We start from the raw sequence: 19,010 nt of genomic DNA, 5'->3' as shown, positions 1-19,010 counted from the left end.
TTGTTAAATAATACCAGTTGCTAGCTAAGACTTTTGCTAAGAAACTAAGCAATTGGTGAATTGTTTGCATTGGATAAAGTTCAAGTCAGCATTTTGGGATATTTACAGTAATTATGTGCAAATGTGTTTTTATTTTAAGCTACAGACACCATGACTACTTTCATAAGTAATTACAACAAATGAAAATGGCCTATAACTCAGGCTTGGATCAAACTTAAATATATATTCAAAAAGCTTAATTGTTTTAATAAAAATTTACATATTTACATATCAGTTTTGTACATTAAAAAATTCCCTTTCATTCTGTCAGCATGATCGGTGTAATTATTAGCGGCATGTCATTCTTTCCTCCCTTGTTGGTGCACGGACTGAAGAATGGGTAAATGTTCTCGGTAAAAATGTCATTGAAAGTGTAGATGTGGACTTTGGCATCAACGTTGTAAAAAGACACCTGTGGAGCAGAAAAACAAATCATCCACACGGTAAATAATGACGCAGCAATAAGGAAATGGCTGCTGTTCACAGGTCTATTACTAAAAGTTGTTCCATTCTGTACCTGGCCCTTTTCATAGTCCACAAATATTCCAATCTTATGAGGTCGAAGGTTTAAATCGACGTTTGTTGAAGGTTCAGTCCGAAAAGCATATTTACTCCTGATGAAACAGAAAACACAACGATATAAATTATGTAACAAATGGCGCAGCAATAAAAAGTTTCAAGGAATTTACAATTAGTTTATGTAAACCTGAACCATTTGGAGGTTGATTTGGACTTGTTAAATATATTGCAACATTTAGAAAATTTGACATGGCACTGGGGTGTCTTCATGACACAAACTCACTTGTCTCTCAAACTGAGGAACCAGAAGCCATTTTTGGGGGTGTAGTCTATCTTCCCCTTCCTGCTGATGGATTCCCGTGCCACGCCCAGATCCCAGTCAGTCTTCCCGCCCACCTCCACCTGTGCACAGGGTGCAGATTTGCTGTCAAACGCTGAACTTTACTACAACCCTTCCGATCAGGACGGATGTAGAAGTCTAAATTAATTCAATCCTAAAAGTTTGTTTTGAATCTCACAGACTTTTACCTCCCAGTAATGTTTCCCGGACGCAATGGCCTGTTGTCCCAGGACGCAGACGACCCGGTCAAACCTCTCTGGGTTTTCTGCCACATGCTGGTGTCGATCACCACACCACACCTGCAGGGACGCTTGCAGTTTGAACCACGCATGCCCTCAAAATGACACCAGAATCCCATCCGGATGATTAATAATTGAACATGAGCGCTCACAATCTTCAGGTCCTCTGACAGCACCAGTCTGGGGTGGGCCGTGTGGGAGTCCAGGGTTACGTCCACTGCATTAGGAAAACTGTTTTTTACTTTTTAACTGATGTCTTTGATAATTCATCACTGTTTTTGCATTAGGACCTCCAACTCAAACAGTATTCTATATTTATTTAACAGAAGCAAAGCGGAAGAGGAAGTCAATGGGAATTTCTGAGGATTTATGCTCCTCTGCTGCCACCTGGAGGAACGTTGGGTAAGCAGCAATCAGAAATTGCTTCACTGAACCACTATGCTTCTATATATTTAATTAAATCTGTTTATTTACTATAACAATGGAATTAATGGGAAACCACAACAAAGCACACATTTTTTTCGAAGGACAAGTTGTTGGACTGTTCAGAACGATTGCAAAGATTAAAAAGGTCTAATATTTTGGTAAAGAGAGTTGTAAGTCTGCATAGAGGAAAGGGAACTTACGTGCATACTCCTGGATCCTCTTCGCTCCTGCAGAAAAAGGAAAATTGTGTTTTTTTTTTCTGCAGAACAAATAGAGCTATACAAGTTGTAGAGTGAAGACCTACTGGGCTGGGCTCGCACTGGAACTGGTTCAACCAGGGGACCAGGAAAACCTGAAAGAAAACAGAGAGTTTCAGGACTGACAGTCAGACTTTTTTGGTCAAGTCTTGAGTCCTAGCCACATGAACGTAGACTGCAATTGACCCACACAAAGTTTTTGGGTTGTCCAGGCTCACGAAGGGTCATAGAGAGGACTGGACACATTGTAACCCTTGTGCTCTCCTAGGTATGTTGATGTTGGGACAGGGGGTCATCTTTCCTCAATGATTTTTGATTTTCCCTGGTGTCCATGGCAGACATAGACTCCTGTCCACCTTTGTCATGGGACAGATAACAGGTCAATGTACGACTGGGGTCGTCTGATAAGATGGGACGAGTTAAGGGGAGCACAGGTGTGTCTTGGAGTTCTTTTGAGTCTGGTGCAGCCATCTTGATGGACATTATGAAGTTGCTAAGGGTGATATCGTGAAGTATTTTCAAGGCTAATGAAAGTTGTACACACCTGTGACATACAGGGGATGTTGTTGTACTGTGTCCTTAAGCCATATTCTAGTCATTGGTAAGGTGCGAGTACTGACCCCTCGCTGACCAGGCGAGAATGTCACACTCATGGGGTGATTGATAAGTGCACATAGGACACCCACACATACTACACTCTAATATACTCCTTATACTCTCCATACTCCTTTCATATCACGTGAGTAGCGCTAACAGGGATCCAAAGGATTTGAGAGTACGGAAAAAATAAAAAATCTGTACAACACACCTGCAGTTCACCTACATCACCTTGCTTGTTTAAGTGTTCACTATGACCTGTCGCTTGTATGAACATTTCATTTACGGGTTCACCAAGGGGTCTATGACCTTGATATTTCATCTGGACTACCTCTGTGTCCCGTACAAGTTTGACCATTTTTTCTTGGCCCTGAACAGTCCATATCCACCCAAAAATCTGACGAAAACTTTAATAAAACTGGTCACTTTAATTCTTTACTTGAAGATGATCAGATTAATCTTCTTTATCCCTTGTGCTGTCCTAGGTATGTGGGGTCATCTGGACCCCACAAGTCAGCACGCTAAACTCTTTATTTTCTGAATGATTTTTGATTTTCACTGGTGTCCGTGGCAGACTTGAAATCCTGTCCACTTTTATCCACATTTGTCATGGGATGGATAACACGTCAGTGTGTCTTGGGTCATCATAAGATAGCACAAGGGTTGAATAAAGTCTTTCTCTGACAGGTCGAACATAAATCCTTGAAATTGTTGATACATAAAAATGACTGTCGGAGATTAAGTGAACTAAGTACTAAACTGCTACCCTTTAATATCATTATGATCCTGCCATTCTCAGACTGCTGTGGTGATGTCCAGGCAAGTGTTTACTTTAGTTCTGACCAGATTCGGTGACTTTCTGTAGCTCCTCTTGGAATCTCGCCACCATGGCTGCCAGAGATCGGTACACGGTCGAGGTTCCCAGGTCGACGTTCAGGGACACTCCAGACCAGTCTTTGCTAGGGGGAGGACTGGAGAGGGTCTGAAATGTCTGAGAAGACAAGAACGTCAATAAAAGGTCCTCTGGATGCAACTCTCAAAGGCTTGGATGTTCTCTTACCTTTACACAGTGCACGTGGTCGTCCGACTGAGCCAGCTCGCCGAGGGCTCGGTCTCTGGTCTTGAGTTCTTCTATCTCTTTTTCCAGTTGCTTGACCATGGCGTCGGCCTGTTGCTCTGCGGCCCTGCGGTTGATTTCCATCACCTCTAACAGCTCTGCCTGGGAGCGCTCGATGGCAGAGCTTAGCATGGAGAACATGCACACACTGCCGGCCGTCTCCTTCTCCACCGCCATCTAAGGAGAAGATGACTTTATTAAACAGCCGTGGTATCTAGAGTCATAGAAACCATGTGGAGATAGCTATAGAGCTTTAAAATCCCACATTAATCAGAATTACATGTTTATACTAAAAGCGTCCATCACCAAATAAACAAAATACAACAAACCTGCATCCCGCAAGCCCAAAAATAACTAAGAAGTACTTTTGGAACAACCATTTTCCCCTTTGTGGACAGTTCAACAAAGTGCATCCCAACAGGTTTAAACTGAGAAATTACAAAAGACCTTTAGGTATGTTACATTTAACAATGTACAAACCAAAAACATTTAGAAACAAAGACAAATATTCAAATTAAAACCTAAAAAAACACGAAAGGGGTTTATACCAGCATACTCCTCATGTGTCTGAAGCTACAACCCCCCTATTGTAATGGTAAAATTTGTCTAACATATGAGGCTTCATAGTCGTATTTTTGCTCAGCTACTGTATAGGACACGTTAAAGTAAAGTAATATTTGATATACCTTTAGAAAAAAATGTCCTTTCAATCTTTAAGCATGACGACTGAAATATAGAATTCCTATAAATAGATTGTTCAAAGTTTTGTAAAAATACGTATAAAAATGCAAAAATGGACACAATTATTTTTAATGCTCCATATTGCTACAAACTTGATGTTCTGTGTGATTTATAAAATAAAAAAAGCTGATGTCAGAGTGAGATAGCATGAATGTGGCAAACAGCCAAGGAAGAACAGATGACTAAAGGACTTACAAGCTCAGGATTGTGTTGTACATGTGTTTGTGTGTCTAGTTGATTTACCTCCACTTCCGTCACCGACATCTTGATCTCTTCAATTTTCCTGGTCCTCTGTCTGATCATCTCCTGGATCTCTTGCTCTGACACTTGCAACTTCGCCTGCAAACACAAAGCATGAAACTCTTATGAAGTCTTTGAAACCTAAAAGACGTTTAGTAAATGGTTACATGACTGCCACCATTTGAATTATCACTATTACAAGACATTTACTGAACGGTAATTGACTTGTATCCACCTTGATTAAGGCTCAAGGGTCTTAACAGTAACTCCCCGATTCACCCATTCACGAACACATTCATGTGTGTCCACCTTTAACCACTAGGTGAAATGGTGCCCAAGGACACTTCGATTCGTGGATAGGAAAAGCATTAACCCAACTTACAACTTTTCATCCAGAGCACTCCACAAGGAGTTCCTGACTGGAATCTCTGGTGTCTGTCTGGTATTTGACTACATTTTTTTTTTTTTTTTACTATTGAATTCTCAACATAAAACTAAAGAGAACCTCAAGCAGAGAACAAAGTGCCATAACATATTCCAACTATTACCATCAAAAGGTTGTATGATACACTGAAAACAGGATTTATTGGACCTACGGTACCCACAGAGTTGATTCTATCTACTATGTTGTGTCTCATTAGCATTTCTGTTTGCTTAGAGCCATCCCATAAAGGGTTGGGTTTTCTGAGATCTAAGACGACGTAAAGGTCTATAAAAATTGGAAGAGCCAAGCCATTCGGAAAGAGATGGTATCTCGCCAAATAAAGGAGAGTCAGTTGAGGGGGTTTAGACGTGGTGAGAATAAAACCTGGAAGGTGTTATTGTTATGTCCAACAGGGAGGAGGTGCTGCAGCCCAGAAGGCTTTGGTATTACCTGGACAGAGCTAGAAGAGCCATGGAAACGTGAGAGATGATAGATAGTAAATGGCGCCAAAGCGCTTTAGAGTCACAGTCCCATTTACCCATTAAAACACACATTCACACACTAATAGCAGCTCTGCTGGATAACACAGGTGTCAACCAATAACCACCATGACCAATGTTGGGTTCACTGTCTTTCCCAGGGACACATCAACACAGAAATCAACAACTTCCAATCTTCCATCTGGGGTCAACCACTCTACCTCTGCACCACGGCCACCCCATGGACGTACGATGGATGGGATTTACAAATCCTTTTATTAAGGGACACTGGAAAGGTTTTGTAGAACCGCCATATAAGGAAGGATAAAGCTATCTTTGGCCAAACATTAGACGGGAGATATCTTCTACTACAATCACATGTTATCATGTCTGAATGTTCCTTTTATGCTTGAAATGTTCCATTATAAAAGAGACAAAAGACTAAACCAACTTGTATCAAAACCAGACAGACTATGTCTTGTTTGTACACAAGAGCACTACCTTCCTGAAACTCAAGGCTGCATTGTCACGATGAGTAGTATTTTTAAAAACGAGGAAATTCTTCTTGGCACATGCCAACCATCACCCATGCAAAAACTTTTCCTTGCTAAATTTTGTGTTCTTCTACTATCATCTTAAGGTATAAATTCCTTCCAGACTAGACAATTCCTTTTGAATGTCAACGTTTGTTTTGTCTGACTTGTTTCCAACCTTGGTTTCCATCCATTCGGCCTCCACAGTCACAGTGTCGTGGTCGTTGTGGTCCTCGATCTCACACTCGGGGCAGATGCACACCTGGTCGGTCCTGCAGTACATCTGAAAGGAGCAACAGAAACCATTTTCTTTGTACTCAACTCTTCATAAAAACTTGAAAAATCACATTTTGAATAGTGCATACCAATGATACAACAGTAAATGTACGAACAAACCAGCCAAAAGCTGGTCCTTGAAATCACATTCAGCCTGTGGTGTTCACACTGGACAATCAGGGAGGGGCTTCTTTGTCTAATTTTTATATTGTTTACAAGTGTATATATATCTTCCACTTACAAGAAGTTTGCTGCAAAATGTTGAAGTGGTGCAGGCTTTTTCTTTCACAGCTCTATTCCGATGAAAGGGGGACAAATCCGAGTCAACCTAGTTCAACCTAGCTTAAAGTTCAATATGCATTCAATGTAGGGCTCGGCGATATGACAATAAAAAAACGTCTGTCATTTCTGAGAGATCGTTATATCACGATCTTCTACGAAAAGCTGCAAGAGTGAGAAGGCAAAAGCTTGTTGACTGCCTGTGACTTTAAATCCGAGCTGCTCCTCCTCCTCCTCCCCGGTGTGTTTTCTTGTAATCAATGACATATATTACTGGATTGGAAGTCACGTAACACACGCGCCATCATTATGGATCGAGTCTTCTCGAGTAATTCGAGAGGAATCATCACAGGACAGGAATCACATTTTAATAGAGAAATCATTCTGGGAACCGTGAACTGTGTGCTAAAGTGGATGCTAGCAATTCAAGAGATACATGCTAGTTTGGTTCTTTGATGTATGTTTTTATGATTGTTACATGTTTTAAAACATAGCGGATGTTAATCGCACGTATTTACGTTCAACCTGCACAAAAACTGATGGAAATTCATGTTGGAAACACGTAAAATGTGCGGTCAAGATGCATGTTGCTGCATTGTTTTGCTAGCTCGTAGCTAGCTACTGTAAGAGCCTAAATCTTATTGTCGGTCGTTCTTTTTTTTTTTTTTGTAAGAAGTGTAAGTGAGTTTGCACATAATTTTCTTAATCCGTGGCGTCACCGTTGAGCTTTTTTCTTGGTCGTTTGGACCGGAGAAAGCCCAGCTAGAATATACAGCGCTAATGCTAACGCTAGCTTTCTGCTCAGTGACATAAACATGGCAGAGAGCAGATGTTAGTGAGGGAGCTGTGGATGTAAACTTTAACCTGCCACAATATTTACTGCTATTATCACTGTTTGAATCTTAACAGTTTGGCAGATATTTGATGTAATCATCCAAGTTTAAAAAATGTTTTTTGTATCGGTTAAAGATGCTAGAAATCCTGAAATACCATTTACAGTTGTCTCCACAGACCTTTCATTGAAAGTGGCCATTTGTTCAAGAGTGCGTTACTGCAGCAAAGGGACGTGTCTTTTACCAGTATTCCTCTCTGGTGGATGGCACACACTGGGATGTTTTGGCTGCAAGCTCCTCCGCTCAGCGTGAACCGTCTGCGGCTGTCGGAGCGGGTAATCCGGCGTGGAGGTGTCGGGACAGTAGAGGTGGAGTTCAGGCTCGATGGATGGTCTGGTACTGATGAGACCTGAGTGTTGGGCAGTGAGTTGTGCTCAGCTGCCAAAGCAAAAGACACAGAAAACACCAGGTGTTGGTGTCAAACAAAACAAGTTTGAGATGTTTCTAGGTATGGTGTTTCAATGGCTCTTCCCTTGGACTATCCTTAAATAAAATACAAACCGGTTTGCTTCCTCAGGGGGCGGAGCATGCATCAGGGTTAGCTTCATGTAGCACAAAAGGAACAACCCCACAACTTTTTGGGATTTGCTAAAAACAAGACTTGTGTTCTGTTCTTCCCCTCAAAAGAACATTTATGTCTAGTTGCAGTGGATGCAGTTTATTTTTTCTTGATGGTTATTGATGTTTTGGGGGTTTGTTACTTTATAGATTATTTTTTTATGAGTCAGCAAGCTGAATCAGGATTAGAAAAAAAAACCCTGTTCTTTACATTGGCTCATGTTTTACCATTGACTCTATATAAGAACTGGACTGACAAGCCCCCCTACTTCCGTGTTCCATATAGGAAGTACCACTGGGTTGCAAAAAGGCCAAAGACCCATTGACTTACATTGAGAAACAGTTATTTTATATGTCAGAATAATCATTCTTCCTCTGGTGAAATAAAAATAAAAAAAAAACAACAACAACCGGATTACATAATTATGTAAAACAGTGAAATGAAGTAATTAAGTACGGGTGGGATTATATAAGTTCGCTTCCTCCCACTCCTTTCAAGCAATAAATCAAACTCTACTGACTTTAGTTAATCATCACAAAAAATGAATGAACCAAATGTGACATTAGTGTGTTTTATTTTTGTTTTTATTTTATAATCAATGCATTTAATTGTTTCTGTAATGAGTTTGAAATAATTGTGTGTTTTGTCCTGTATTTTTCAATCTATGCTTGAAATAGGGGCTGCACGGTGGCGCAGTGGTTAGCGCTCTTGCCTCACAGCGAGAAGGCCCCAGTTCGAATCCCAGCTGGGACCTTTCTGTGTGGAGTTTGCATGTTCTCCCCGTGCATGCGTGGGTTTTCACCGGGGACTCCGGCTTCCTCCCACCATCCAAAAACATGCTTCATAGGTTAATTGGTGACTCTAAATTGCCCTAGGTGTGAATGTGAGAGTGAATAGGTGTGTGATTGAGGCCCTGAGACAGACTGGCGACCTGTCCAGGGTGTACCCCGCCTTCGCCCATCAGTGGCCGGGATAGGCTCCGGCACCCCGCGACCCCAAAAGGGATGAAGCGGTCAAGAAAATGGATGGATGGATGGATGGATGCTTGAAATAAACCAATCAATCAATCAATCAATCAATCAATCAATCAATCAATGCTGTCACCATTTTCTAGATGAGGATGAGCTCTGTGGCAGCTGCTCAAAGTGCAATGTAATTCTAATCCATTTTTTTACCATTAAAAGAATGTTTATCTGCGACAAACTGACAACGGTTTACCTTACTGGGATAAGCTCCAGCAACCACGTGACCCCAAAAGGGATTCTGTCGGTTTGGAAAATGGACGGATGGATGGATCAGCACTGCTAAAGGTACATTTGACATCATATCTGCCCCTCCCTGAGTAAAGACTTGGCTGCATTGGTGTTATGTAAACGTATCTGCAGGAATAGTTTCATCTCTCAGCAGTGACCTGCTGTTTACAATTCCCTCTGTGTTTCTAGGCTTTGGGAAAGGGTTCACTTCAGCAGTACGTCAAACAAAAGGAAACCATTGCTCAGTCAGAAGATCGTCTTCGGTCTCATGGAGTTGAGACTTCTTTAAAAGGCAAAGCAAACATGAATTCTAGCCTGGAAACATCTGAGGTCTTTGAAGAAGCTCAACCCCACTGGTTTTAATCCAGTAAAAAGATCAGTTACCTTTTCCCATTGGTTTCATCAACACTCTGACTATTACACTGTACTGACTATATAACACTATTTTTGCTGTTGTCACGGCTACAGATGAGTCACGTTTCGCCAGAAGCCAAACAAGTTTAAAGGTGCTAAAGCTCAATGGCCCGAGGGTAACTGCTAAACTCACAGCAATGCCTTCTAAATATTTGCTGACTTCATTCTGCCGTGACAGAAAATGTAAGAAAATCTCAAGAGATTTTTGTTGGTAAATTGCAAAACTTTAATACTACAAACATGTTTGACTCTTTTGAATTAACGTTTTCCCACATTCAACATTTGAAAAATTATTATGGGATGGCCACAGGACCAATGGGTTGGTGGCCATTTTGTGGCAAAGTGAGAAATTTGGTAAAAGAAAACTTTTTGAGTGATCTTTACAAAATTTTCCACAAGTGCTGCCATCTTAAAATAAAAAAATAAAATAATCTTCTACAAATTGAACCTTTTCACCTCCGAACTCCCCGAGCATCATTCTGGGGATACTTGGAAAAAAATGTTGGAATTAGAAGTTGTAAGTTTTGAATGGCGTTAGCGTGGCGAGCTACCAAAAGTGGCGTGCACATTTTTTACTTGAGAAAAGTATTGTGAAAACGATACATGAATCGTTGGCTCAAGCTGAACAGGACAAGATAACATATGATAGGAACATATAAGCAGCATGAGTGTGTCTAATGAAAAAAAACCTGTTGCCAAGGAAATCCAAAAATTTACTTTTGTCGATTCTTCTAAAAATTACATAGACTCGTTCGTCACCCCTTGGTGACCAAAAAGTAAAATGGTTGCTATGGAGATAAAACAACACAGAAGCTGCCATTTTGAAAAAAGTGGTTTTTCGTGAATTTTTCATGTGGCAGGGCTGGGGGAATAGACCTGAAGCTGCTTTGCCAGTGAGGGTAGATTTAATCTGAATTTAAGTAATTCTGAGTAATAAATTCAACGACTTGGTTCGTTCATATCTCAAAATGTATGTTTTTTTTCATTTGTGAGTTCACCTGGTCTATTCCTGTCTCAGAAAAGCTCTAAGGTTGGGTGGCTGAGTCTGCCTTTTTACGAGCACCAGCCACATTCTTCCCGTCTTTGTGTAACATTGGTTTCTGCAAAGCCCACATGTCGCTTCAGGTCACTCTTGTTCTACGTGTTTGTGAAGTTTGGAACCATCAAACAAGTGTTAGTTGAGATAGCAGGAACTACCGGACTTATAGAATCACACTCTTAACCCCCCCAAAAACTTCAATTTTTTAAATGAACCAATACAACTTTATCACATTTCTTTTAGCGAGTGGGATGAGATTAAAGTTTTTTTTTAACTTGTGTCTGAAAATATATATGAAATAATAATCTCGGACGAGCCCCCAATTTGTTTAATTCCCTTTTCTTTCAGCATAAAATCAGTGTGTACTCACTCTTAATCTTGAGCTTGTCGTGGTGTTTCTTGTGCATCTTCTTCTTCAGTTCCTCCATGAGGTGTCCCGAGCCGCCTCTGTGTCCCTTCTTCAGCGGGTGGTCCTCCTTCCCGTTCACCACCGCCACCCCCCCCGTCATGGACTTGAACTGCTCCGTGATCTCCCGCAGCGTTCGGTTGACGTGGAGGTCCGGCCGCTTGTGGAAGGTCTTCTTGCAGAGGGGGCACTGGAAAAACTGGATAAGAAAGAAAGAAGACGTGAAAACGTTTGGAAGCGAAAAACAAAGGAGGAGTGAAGAAGAACCCTCCGCACCTGACATCGATCCCAGTATTTGGTGATGCAGGTCATGCAGAAGGTGTGGCCGCATGGTATGGATGAAGGGTTAGTGAACACGTCTAGGCAGATGGAGCAGAGGAACTGGTCGTCGGACAGGAAACTGCCGTAGATGGACATCCTGAAACAGATGGGGGAGGGGTCCATGTTTGTGAGGACAGGACATGACATCAGGACATCACTTATGGTGTGCCTCAGGGTTCCGTTTTTTGACCTCTTCTTTTCTTCCTCCATCTCAGCAATATTCTAATTTAATATTTTGCATGTCAAAAAGTGTGTCATTTAGATTTTCCCAGCGACAGCTCAGGTGTTATAGGGTTAACTTATCCTCTATGTCCCCCCTCGTCACTTCTGGTGTTCCTCAGGGCTCCATTCTCTGACCGCTTCTTTTTATTACGCATCTTAGCAATATTTTAATTTAATATTTTACATGTCGAAAAGTGTGTTATTTAGGTGTCGCTGGCAACAGCTCAGGTGTTAAAGGGTTAACTTATCCTTTATGTCCCCCCCTCATCACTTCTGGTGTTCCCCAGGGCTCCGTTCTCTGACCCCTTCTTTTTATTACGCATCTAGCAATATTTTAATTTAACATTTCGCACATTAAGAAACGTGTGTTATTTAGCCGTCGCTGGCGACATCTCAAGTGTTATTCTTTGAGTCCCCCTCTCCAGTTACTTCTGGTGTTCCTCAGGGTTCCTTTCTTCGCCCCCTTCTTATCATTACCCATCTCAGCAATTTAATATTTTACATGTCAAAAAGTGTGTTATTTAGATGTCACCGATGACAGCTCAGGTGGTAAAGGGTTAACTTATCCTTTAAGTCCCCACTGACCCCGTCCCTTCTGGTGTTCCTCAGGGTTCCGTCCTCTGACACCTTTTTTTCCCCTTAACCATCTCAGTAATATTTTAATATAATATTTTGCATGTCAAAAAGTGTGTTATTTATGCGTTACCGGCAACAGCTCAGTTGTTAAAAAGTTAATTCATCTTTTAAGTCCCCCCCAATCACTTCAGGTGTTCCTCAGGGTTCCGTTCTCTGACCCCTTTTTTTCCTTACCCATCTCAGTAATATTTGGATCTAATATTTTGCATTATCAAACGAGGAAGACGTTCATGGATCTAGTTGTCTATGTCACAAATTCAATCTTTTTCATAATGCATTTTATTGATTTAAAAAAAATACTCAGGGAATGCCGATTTGAGATGAATTTTCTTTAAATCTGTCCTCAATCTCTAGAAAAATATCTCAGAAACACCGTTTTTCTCGGAGTGGGTCACCGTGTTTTTGTTAAAAGTAGGTGACCAGAGTAACGCTGGAGGTGAAGTTATGAGAGATTAAAAGCCAGATTGAGCACGTCACTCGTCTGCTGCAGTCACAGATTAAGATGCTGGGAGGATTTCAGGAATGAAGCCGGGCAAGAGTCTGTCCTTCATCACAAAGGACGGCATGTTCCATCCGATTCTGCAAACTGGGAGCAGAACGGGTCAACCTGTGCAGGGAGGAGGATCTGTCGCAATTTTTGATCATCTGGATTTCACAAAAATTAGGAAGTAGGAGGGGCGGGGCTAAACACGCAGTGCTGTTTCTCCCATGATGGCCCCGGCCTGCAGATGTTGCGAAATAAAAAGAAAACAGGAAGTTCCTCTGGTTTAAAGGCTGCAGGAAGACGCGGAAACTTTTGGTGGCGCCTCACATGTGACCACAACACAACCAGCTGTCCAGTGAGCTGTCGAAGGAGTCACTTGTCCAGTGAGCTGTCAACAGATCAGTCTGTTGTGCACAGATGTTAGACCTCTGGGATCAACCAAAGGAAGCAGCATCTTTCACTTGGACCGTCTCTCCACATCTGTCTTCTTCTGACTTAACGTCACTCCAACAAACAATTGACAATTAAATACCAAAAGCTGCTCCGAAAAAGACCATTTTCAACAAATTTCAAGTTTTGTAAAAAAAAAAAAAAAAAAGCTTCCTTGACGTTTTAATTTTGCACATAGACTTATACTAAACCACCTCCTCAGTCACTAACTTCTCCTCTTCAAATGTTGGACTTTTCCTCTTTTAAAACAACATTTAGCTGATTTTTTTAAAGAAGTTTTGGGAGGATCCTACTGGCTCTGATGTTCTTTCATTAATTTATGGCTGAAGATGTAACTGTCTCCATGGAAACGTCCCAAGGAAGATTTCATTAAATCGAGAAAAATTTGGAGATAGGATTTTAAAAGGTTAAAGAAGATTAAAGCCACACCCCCATTTTCTATATGTCATCTTTGGCACATCATATATTTGACAGATGTTGAAACACTGCATACTCACAGTGCCTGGAGCCTCTCGCTTTGAGAAAAGATGATTTTGAACGTCATCCAGTTGCTGCAGAATCTATGGCTTCAGATTTAGTCGATTCCCTTTTTTATGTAATTAGTTCTGTTTTGTTTTTATTTTAATTAATTCATTGTATTAAATTTTACATTTATTTTTCTTACATAAACTTCATTTATATATTTTTAATTCCATGTTTTTATGTATTTAGTTTTCTTTTTTATTTAATTATTTTATTTTATTTAAATTTCTTTCTCTCTTTTAAACTTCAAGGACACCAATTAAAAATGTTTTATTTCCATTTTAGTTTAGTAAATTTCTATTTTTTATTATTTAAGGAAAAATATTTTAATCTATTTTTTTACAATATATACCTTTATTTTTTAATGGAACTTTTATTTTTTTTTTCTATTTACAGTTTTTGGGTTATTATAAATTGCTGATCCCCAAAACAAGTAAACAAACAAACAAAAAAGTCAAGTTAACTTTAACCCCCCAGATTAAAATGGTTCTTTAAAAGTTCTGCAGAAAAGTTTGTGAGGTTTATTAACCAAAGGAAAAAAAAAAACTAAAAAGTGAAACATTTAAACTGAAGTGGTGTCTGTTTAGGATCCCAGGGATCGTCAGAATGTACTGAACGCTGCACATGTGTACAGACCGGGATTTGAACCTTCCACCAACATTCTGACCTGCAGTTTTTCAAATGATTAGATTGGATTTCACAACAAATATTTAAGTTTAAATGAGAAGTACTGAGGACAGTTATGTAACAGGATGTTGAATAATATCAAAATAAAAGACCTTACTTTGGTTAAATATTTTTTTTTTACTTTATATAAGCTTTTATTTTTAACTGTTTTTGAATATAGTCATTTAAACTATGATCATTCTCCAGTTTTTAATGTTCTGTTTTAGTAAATTTGTAGATTTATAGAATCATTTCCTTGACTAAACTCATGTTAAATCTGTTTTTTTTAGCTTCACTCAGATGTCAGAGCAGCTTTCTGACAGATGGATCTGAAGCCGATGAAGAGTAAAGGTTCATACCTGGAACCCGGTGTGGTTCTCCTGCTGCTGCTGCTGGGTTCTGCGTGGACTGCTGACGTCTGTGGCTCTCTGCTGCATAAATGTGCTTCAGCGTGTTGTACAGCGATGGGAATTTTCCGGGCCACGCCCACAAACGTGTTGCTTTATTTATGTGCTAAATGTGGCAGGACTGGTCGAGTCGCTCGCACAAAAACACAAGAGTAAAGCAGGCCAGAGGGCACCAGGGTTGTCACTTCTTCAAACCCTAACTGTTTTTTTAATGAAAATTCCTGAGGGTTGTCTCTTTTCCCAGAATTCCACCCTTCTTCCTCCTCCTGATGTTGCTCCTAGAATCAGGTGGAGTCACTTCTCTAAAACTCGCTCACCTTTGATAGCTGGTTCTCATCCTTCAGTGGTTTGTAAATATTTGAAATGTTATTGTTTGTCAAAAAGTGTGTTTATGCGTCTCCACCGACTGCACAGGTGTTAAAGGGTTAACTTATTCTTTAAGTTGCCCCCATCACTTCTGGTGTGCCCCAGGGTTCCGTTCTCTGACCCCTTCTTTTCTTTTCCTCCATCTCAGCAATATTGTAATTTAAAATTTTACATGTCAAAAATTGTGTTATTTAGGTGTTGCCGGGAACAGCTCAGGTGTTAAAGGGTTAACTTATCCTATGTCTCCCCCTCGTCACTTCTGGTGTTCCTCAGGGATCAGTTTTCTGACCCCTGCTTTTCATTACGCATCTCAGCAATAATTTAATTTTTCACATGTCAAAAAGTGTGTTATTTAGGTGTCTGTGATGACAGTTCAGGTGTTATAGGGTTAAATTATCCTTTATGTCCCCCCTCGTCACTTCTGGTGTTCCTCAGGGCTCTGTTCTCTGATCTCTTCTTTTTATTATGCATATCAGCAATATTTTAATTTAACATGAAGCACACTATGAAATGTGTTATTTAGGCATCGCTGGCGACATCTCAGGAGTTATTCTTTAAGTCCCCCTCTCCGGTTACTTCTGGTGTTCCTCAGGGTTCCTTTCTTCACCCCCTTCTTATCATTACCCATCTCAGCAATATTTTAATTTAATATTTCACATGTCAAAAGGTGTGTTGTTAAGACGTCACCGATGACAGCTCAGGTGGTAAAGGGTTAACTTATCCTTTAAGTCCCCACTGACCCCGTCCCTTCTGGTGTTCCTCAGGGTTCCAATCTTTGACCTCTTGTTTTCATTACCCTTCTCAGCAATCTCTTAATGACATATTTCACATGTCAAAAAGTGTGTTATTTATGCGTTACCAGCAACAGCTCAGTAGTTAAAGAGTTAACTCATCTTTGAAGTCCTCCCCAATCACTTCTGGTGTTCCTCAGGGTTCCGTTCTCCGACCCCTTTTTTCCTTACCCATCTCAGTAATATTTGAATCTAATATTTTGCATGTCAAAAAGTGTGTTATTCAGGCATCCCCTGTAGAGGCCTTACATTCACGCTGTAGTGAACCGCAGCAAGGTTCACTTACCTAAATGCTTTTTTAAGATGGAACAGTTTAGTTTGGCACACGACTTAGTTCAACATCAGTCGTGCTCCAACCATTGACTCTCTGTGAGAACTGGACTGAGTGACCAAATTAAGTCAATTCAGTTGCCATTTTTTCACAATATGGAAGCCGCCGTGTCGGAATCAGACGACATCAGTGAGCAGTGATTGGTCCAAATTGGTTTGATTCTACGTTTCTATAGTAACCACTCTCAACAATCAGGAGTGAGCTTGTTGGAAGTCCACTTGAAAGCAGGCTACACAGAATCTGTCAATCAAAGTTCAACACAAGGGCATCTACTTCTGATTGGTCAGTTTATAAGCTAAATAACTTGAAAGAAAAAAAAATACCATTAAAAAATTGAGGTTAGCAAGAAAGTGTTGAAAATACTAATACAAGACAAAAATAATAGATGTTTATTTCTCTATAGCAGTTTTAGGGATTTTGGCTTCTTGGAACCAGCAGACACTTCCTGTTTGAAACACCAGGGGGGGGAGGGGTCACTCAGTTCAGTTCTCATATATGGATCCTACTCGGTTTCTATGGATCCTTCATCTTTGAAGTCTTATATTTTGAAGACGTTCCTTCATCAAACACAAAAACGAATGAGTTTAAATTACAAATATATTAGTCAATAAACCTTCAAACACATTGGAGTGAACTTTGACCCCGATTGAACGTGAGCCCAGATGCTAACGTTATCGTTTGATCTGTGTGTCACTGATCAATGGAGCCTTGTGGGAAATATGCTTCATGGAATGTTTTTCAGCTTCTGGGAGATGCTGGCCCGGCTCTTTGTTTACTGTGAGAATGCGTGGACAAGATGTCACTTTTTTATTAATGATGGGACATTTTTAGACCAAGATAAGACTCTAAGAATCTCTGCAAAGGTTTGTTCTAACTCAACTTCTGGGCTGTGCACAGAGGATTTTTTCGTGGAACTTGTGACTTCCTGTCATTCACAGGTTCTTTGGGGAATTTGTTGGTTGTTCCAGTTGAATTTCAGTTCAGGGAACTGATTACTGTTCAAGTACTTGATGTGTAACCCAACAAAAACATGTTCTCCTCGTATTTATTTATCTTGTTCCAAAGGTGCTTGTGTTGAATCTTAGACTGAACTTCAGGTAATTTTCCACATTTTCCATATTTTCCAAATATGTTTCTATCACAGGATCAGTGGCAACTCGGAGGATATTTGATTTTCGTGAATTCCTCAGCGTCTCTTCGTGCCGTTCTCACCGCCACCAGCTCGCTCCTCTTCACATTTTTGCCGTCGGGCTGCGTTACATCACCGAACTGGTTCACCTCTGTGTGCATAAAGATAGCATCTACTGTGACGGACTGAAACGGTATGTTGGGTTCTGTGAATCAGCACTTTGTACTCGAGCAGATCTGGGTTTTCACCACTAGAGGGGAGTAGAAGCAACTCATGAGTTTAGACTAGAAGAATGTTATTGAATATCTGAACATTTTCTTGAGCCTTACTCACAACTGCCTTCATGAATGGATACGGACTGTCTGCTGGTGAAAACTTGGCAAACCTTATTTTAAGATCAAAATTTTAAGATCATTGGCCGCTCGGTGATGCTGAGAGCTAAAATGTTCTTTACATTTCTTTCTGTAGTCATGCTGCAGACAAAACATCGTAGCAAACACTCATACAACATGCAAAAGTAAGTATGGGTGGTAGGTGACTCTAATGACCACACGCATGACAATGGTGCGTTCCTTTTTCATGGCGTCCCTTGAGGTGGCCGTACGAGCCTCAAGGGAACTGCAAGACACACCTGAACTACCATCAAGATTTGACTCTTTACGACTCTCCATGCACCTCAGTGTTGAGAAAACGTATGTTTTCCTTTATTCAAAGTCTTAAAGTTTGTTAGTTTAAATCATATTATCAAGCCATATCATAGTTCGTAGAAACACTGATTGTTTTTTATTTTTTATTTTATTTTACTTTTTTATTCCTTTAGTTGATAGAATTTGTAGCCACTAGAGAGAGAATAGGAAAATACTTTCTATCAAACTCATTTTGACAGGTGACCTTTGACCCTACACCATCAATCAAACTAATTACATACATATAAAGCCATCTGATGGGGTAGGGTCAAAGGTCACCTGTCAAAATGAGTTTGATGGAAGGTCTATTCCTGTTCTTTCTGACACTATGTTGTCTGTTGTTTTTATTAAGTAGCAACTGAATGTGCAGACAGATGAATGTCAACACCTACTACCGAAGGCCACAGATACACACATAAGGCTAAACTCTTGTTTAAGTGTCCACAACATGTGTGATTTTCAAATACACTCTCAGTGTTAAGATTGAATGTAACCATTGTCTGTTTACTCCTTGCAGCAAGTAAAATGCTTTAAGAGATGTTTGTGAATTGAGTCTCTTCGTATGTCTGGAAGACAGGGTACGGATTAATAGCATTTCTTTACTGTCCGTTTTCAAAAATACAAAAATCGAAATATTTCCACCTCTTCTCTATTCTTTATTATTTAGCTCTTTGTGCATCTTTTGAGTGCAGTGTGATTCACATGTTGTTCCTCTTTCCCACTTCCCTCCAGGGGACCGGGAGAGATTTCAGATTCCAGGTGGACCGCCTGGGTTCCTGTTCTTGGTCGTGGACCGCGCCTCTGGCTCATCATCTCGTATCTCAGAGTGGGAGAGATTCCTGGTGGATTGTCTGTGGTCCTGTTCTTGGCCGTGGACCGCGCCTCTGGCTCATCTTGGCTGTGGACCTCATCCCCACCTGTCCCCCAGT

General features: G+C 40.5%; 1 protein-coding gene and 2 long non-coding RNA genes across 3 annotated transcripts; 2 read left to right on the top strand and 1 right to left on the bottom strand.

Moving 5' to 3' along the window:
• Window positions 1-280: 280 nt before the first annotated feature.
• On the bottom strand, window positions 281-15,966 carry LOC112156063 (E3 ubiquitin-protein ligase TRIM39). Its single transcript, XM_024288209.2, has 15 exons — window positions 14,731-15,966; window positions 11,347-11,488; window positions 11,035-11,269; window positions 7,584-7,777; window positions 6,130-6,234; window positions 4,519-4,614; window positions 3,478-3,711; window positions 3,261-3,408; window positions 1,868-1,915; window positions 1,764-1,790; window positions 1,290-1,354; window positions 1,087-1,197; window positions 842-960; window positions 557-653; window positions 281-451 (listed from the first exon to the last, which is right to left on the bottom strand). The coding sequence occupies exons 2-15, from the start codon at window positions 11,485-11,487 to the stop codon at window positions 299-301; spliced, it is 1,773 nt and encodes a 590-aa protein (XP_024143977.1). The 5' UTR covers window position 11,488; window positions 14,731-15,966; the 3' UTR covers window positions 281-298.
• Window positions 9,054-10,048, top strand: LOC118600053. The gene is made up of 2 exons (XR_004949627.1): window positions 9,054-9,268; window positions 9,401-10,048. It is a non-coding gene; the product is annotated as an uncharacterized LOC118600053 (long non-coding RNA).
• A 922-nt stretch (window positions 15,967-16,888) lies between the features above and the next one.
• Window positions 16,889-18,894, top strand: LOC112156370. The gene is made up of 3 exons (XR_002920946.2): window positions 16,889-17,129; window positions 17,411-17,588; window positions 17,864-18,894. It is a non-coding gene; the product is annotated as an uncharacterized LOC112156370 (long non-coding RNA).
• Window positions 18,895-19,010: the final 116 nt, after the last annotated feature.

Source organism: Oryzias melastigma, linkage group LG18, assembly GCF_002922805.2.
Source record: "Oryzias melastigma strain HK-1 linkage group LG18, ASM292280v2, whole genome shotgun sequence".
In the NCBI taxonomy this organism is placed as follows: Eukaryota; Metazoa; Chordata; class Actinopteri; order Beloniformes; family Adrianichthyidae; genus Oryzias; species Oryzias melastigma.
The sequence above is the reverse complement of the archived record's forward strand: the minus strand, read 5'-3'. Positions and strand labels throughout refer to the sequence as shown.

What these genes read in the sequence shown, in the direction of transcription:
- LOC112156063 (XM_024288209.2), bottom strand. Translation starts at nt 11,487, where the DNA reads ATGTCCATCTACGGCAGTTTCCTGTCCGACGACCAGTTCCTCTGCTCC. An exon ending in CCGAATGGATGGAAACCAAG is followed by an intron (nt 4,615 to 6,129) that starts GTTGGAAACAAG and finishes TTGTGTTTGCAG; the next exon opens with GCGAAGTTGCAAGTGTCAGA. An exon ending in ACAGAAAGTCACCGAATCTG is followed by an intron (nt 1,916 to 3,260) that starts GTCAGAACTAAA and finishes GTTTTCTTTCAG; the next exon opens with GTTTTCCTGGTCCCCTGGTT.